Source organism: Cyphomyrmex costatus, unplaced genomic scaffold, assembly GCF_001594065.2.
Source record: "Cyphomyrmex costatus isolate MS0001 unplaced genomic scaffold, Ccosl1.0 scaffold1053, whole genome shotgun sequence".
Classification (NCBI taxonomy): Eukaryota; Metazoa; Arthropoda; class Insecta; order Hymenoptera; family Formicidae; genus Cyphomyrmex; species Cyphomyrmex costatus.
In genome coordinates this window covers 6,152-10,110 of record NW_017275012.1, presented here as the reverse complement: position 1 = coordinate 10,110, position 3,959 = coordinate 6,152, and the positions used below count along the sequence as shown (strand labels likewise).

The following is a 3,959-nucleotide window of genomic DNA, read 5'->3' as shown; positions in this document are numbered from 1 at the left end:
ATATATATATATATATATATATTTATATAAGCTAATAATAGTTTAAAATGCAATAGGATTTTATCCTTTATGTATAATAAAAAGGAAATAATAAAAATTTTACCTGCATAGCCTTAATGACTTGAAGATTAGGAATATTTTCTAATTCTGGATGTTTAGATGCATGATAATCCTTCTTCGCTACCATGACTCCTTCCTTAAAAAGGTATTCATAGATAGCCACACGATTCTTTTTTGGCATCAACATTCTGTGGAACAATAAAAATAGTTTAATACATATTAATATAATATAATCAATGTTGCAACCCATAAACAACATTAAAAGGTATATTCTCTTTAAGGTTATGTAAAGCAATAACAAAATACAGATATTATAGGCTAATATAACTGCTTTATTACAAAAGTTATGCTTCAAAATTACGGTTTGCGTAGCTACAATTATGAATAACACTAGAAAATGAGTTTTTATCAAAGAAAAACATATGAGAATAAGACGTATATAATTCGCAAATATTCCACGTAATAACATGTAAAAACTGAATTTAACAAAATATATACTTGATTTGGATAGCTTATGGACCTTGATGAACTCTTTGCTTTCTTGTAATTTTTATAAATAACTAGGATTAAAACGGATATCATAACAAATTCAACTTACTTGACAACTTCAACGTGCGCTTATGTCGGAAAGAACCATTCGCTTTCGTTTGCGGACAATATCGATATACGATATCTCGAATATCTCGAATAATCGAGACGAGCGGAAATAACCTTTGACTATATAGTCAAAGGGAAATAACGCTTTAGTTGCACTTTTTACACTTAGCATCTATGTTTTCTCTCTGCTGTTCAACACCTAAATATATTAATAAATATATTTATTCGTATAATATATATTTATTAATATTTATATATATCTCGTGTAAACATTTTTGGAGATTTCAAGCATTTTAAACAATACGACAAATCTTTTCTAAAGATTGAGTCACAGTTCAGGATGACATAAAACCAACCAACCACGTGTCAAAATTGAAAATTGTGCACATATGAACGTATAATGCACATACAAGATTTTTGGCACAATTTTTAGCTAGATAAAATTTTGGCAAAAAAAAAACAAAATATGTTATTTATGAATTCTCGTTAGATCATACATGGATTCTTCATTCAAATACATGACTTTAACTAAAACAAGATTAGAGAAGATTCTGTTATTATTTTATTAATCCCGCATCTACAATACGTGTTTTAAGCCTTAGGCCATACAAAATTAACCAATTACAGTCGAATTCGAGGAGAATAATCGACTACGATTTGTCCATTTCTTATGGCTTAAAGCTTAGAACTCAATTGTAGATCCTAGGTTATCATAATAGTTATCATGCTCAAACATGATTCTTTAATATGAATCAATATCGTTGAGAAATCTATGAACAAGTCTCGAATATACCTCTCTCGTAAACAATTTTATTTGTAATTTATTTCAATTTCAAATTTAATGATCTTTATAATTCAATATTTAATCAAAGGTCTCAAGAACAGACCTCTCCAGGAGAATCCAATTTCTTTAAATCTCAAATTATTGATAATATCATATTGTATACTTGAGCTGTCTGGATAATCATTTTACTATTATCCTCATTGGCTGTTGGATAATAAGCTTATTCTACCACAAACATGAATTCAATATGCTCATATAATCAGCACTCATTATTCAACAAGCTGGAACTATCTGTATATCTTAATGCTATATTAGTGTCAGGATGGCACATATTTATAACAAATTCTTATATTTAAGATTGTCTTAAATATAGTCTTAAAATGTCCTAAGTCAATCATAGAGGCATATTAGTATCCTAAGAATTGAAAAACATACATATATACAATTTAAGTTATATTACAATGGATTTTTTAAAGAAAATACAAAATTAAATACGAATGTTTTGATAGCAAAAAAAAGTTCCACGATATCAAAACTGTATTTCTATCTCTCATTTGTTGGTCAAATGTCAATGTCATGGTGAGAATTGATTTTCTTTTGAATATAAATTTTTTGTGTGCAACAAATGAATACAATGTTATACTATGTTATATCATATAACCATATGTAAATTTTAGAGCATTTCTGGACGATATTTTTGGCTTATTTTTAAATTGCAGTATAATCTCTATCGTTGAAATATTGTATCTCTTTTGTACTTTTTTCTATTATTACATTTTCAAAGTAGATATATGGTAGAAATTCACTATGATTTAATTTGAAGGTAATTTAAATTTCAAGGAAAAATATCTATGATAAAAAATTAATAATTATTTTAATTCTCTTAAACATTCTTAATTGTTATCATTATCAACCTCTGTACAATTCAAGCTCTCATTAGATTTACATTTTTCTATTGTATTTTCATTATTAATTTTATGACTACCCTTAGGACATCTTCTTTTATGTTTTGTTCTTGTATCTCGTTTCATACATATTTTATGACCATTTATGATTGGCCATTTGTGCTCTCCCGTTAGATATTCTGCTGCTTTTTGAATATTTTCCATTTTAACTATTGCGCTCCTACACAAATATAAAAACATATTATTATAAAAATAAATATACACATACAGGGTGTTTAGAATTTAAATGGCTGAACTTTGGGAGCATGTAGGAGGTTAATAAACAAAGTAAAAACGAGCACATCTTTACAGGACTTTTTTTCTTGGTTTATTGATCCCCTGCACACTCTCAAAGTTTAACCATTTAAATTCCAAGTATATATATATATATATGTGTGTGTGTGTGTGTTTGTGTGTGCACATATACATATTAATGAACTACACGCACGCACACATATATATAACAAAATCCTAACAGATATGCATATATTACAGCACAATTAGCAATTTAATAAAAATAAATAATACTTACCTAAAATTTTTATTGTAAGATTTTAATAAAGTAACACGAATACATCCAGGAATGGCACCTATTAGTTCATGTGATTTTGTACCATTTGTTATATTTGAGATAAATAATCTGTAAAAGTATAAAGTAGAATACTAATAATCTTACAAAATAAAAATGTGATTCAAGAATAATAAGTGATTCTTACGTTTTTGTCACTGTAATGTCTGGTTTGATTTCAGGTATAAAAACCTTTTTTTTCATATCAGTTTTTTTTTTAAGTATAAGCTCATGTAATGGTTGAATAACAATTTGCTTGCCATCAATTGTTTTATTCTTTGCAAGTTTATAATTTTTAAGCTTCTCTTCCACAGTAGGAAAGATGACGTGACATGATCTGCTAGACTGTCGTGGTAACTTTATATGAAAATTACCCACGAATAAGTCCTCAATTTCTTTCTTATCCCTTATTACATGAGAAAGACGTACGTTCAACGTTCGTTCCCTTCGTTTGTTTAATCGAGATATCCGAAATTTATGCATAACCTAAAAATTACTACAGTTATTATCTCTTATAAATACAAAGATTCTTCTTCTTCTTTTTTAATTGGTTCCTACTTCGGATCCACACACTGGCTAAATACAGAGATTAAATACTGCCAGAACAAGTAGAATAAAGAGACAGAAGCAAAGAAAACAAATGTACAATTGTACATTTGTTTTACTTGATTCACTTCAATTTTTATCACAACGTGCGAGCACTGTGCACCAGTTCAGATAGTGCAAAAATAAAGAACAGACCTATAATTGTGTGGGTTCATCCATGGTGGGGTTCATCTAAACGGGCCTCTATCAGAGAGAAGCCTGAGAGCGGCCATGCCCGGGATTTAGCTACAATTTTATTTTGAAGCGCCTCTATGTCCACAAAAAGTGGACATTGAACTATGTAGTCAATGTCCACGATCGTATCGGTAATGTCCGCGATTTTTGGTTCGAATCTTCCCTATATCTATGATTTTTTTGGTTCGAATCTTCCCTATCATCTCTCTCTCTCTCTCTCTCTCTC

At 28.9% G+C, this 3,959-nt stretch overlaps 1 protein-coding gene across 2 annotated transcripts in view; it reads right to left on the bottom strand.

Annotated features, from left to right (window-relative positions):
• LOC108774535 (Ribosomal protein S10b) overlaps positions 1-3,627 on the bottom strand; it is a 4,998-nt gene extending 1,371 nt beyond the window's left edge. The window contains exons 1-4 of one of the 2 annotated variants that reach the window (XM_018540682.1): positions 3,512-3,627; positions 3,102-3,439; positions 2,918-3,025; positions 104-248 (exon numbers count right to left, since the gene is read on the bottom strand). In XM_018540682.1, the coding sequence (XP_018396184.1) occupies positions 104-248; positions 2,918-3,025; positions 3,102-3,436 (588 nt within the window). In that variant the 5' untranslated portion in view covers positions 3,437-3,439; positions 3,512-3,627. Of the gene's footprint in view, positions 1-103; positions 249-658; positions 701-2,917; positions 3,026-3,101; positions 3,440-3,511 lie in introns of those variants that run through there. The other variant, XM_018540674.1, reaches the window with a different exon arrangement.
• Between the last annotated feature and the right edge of the window lie 332 nt (positions 3,628-3,959).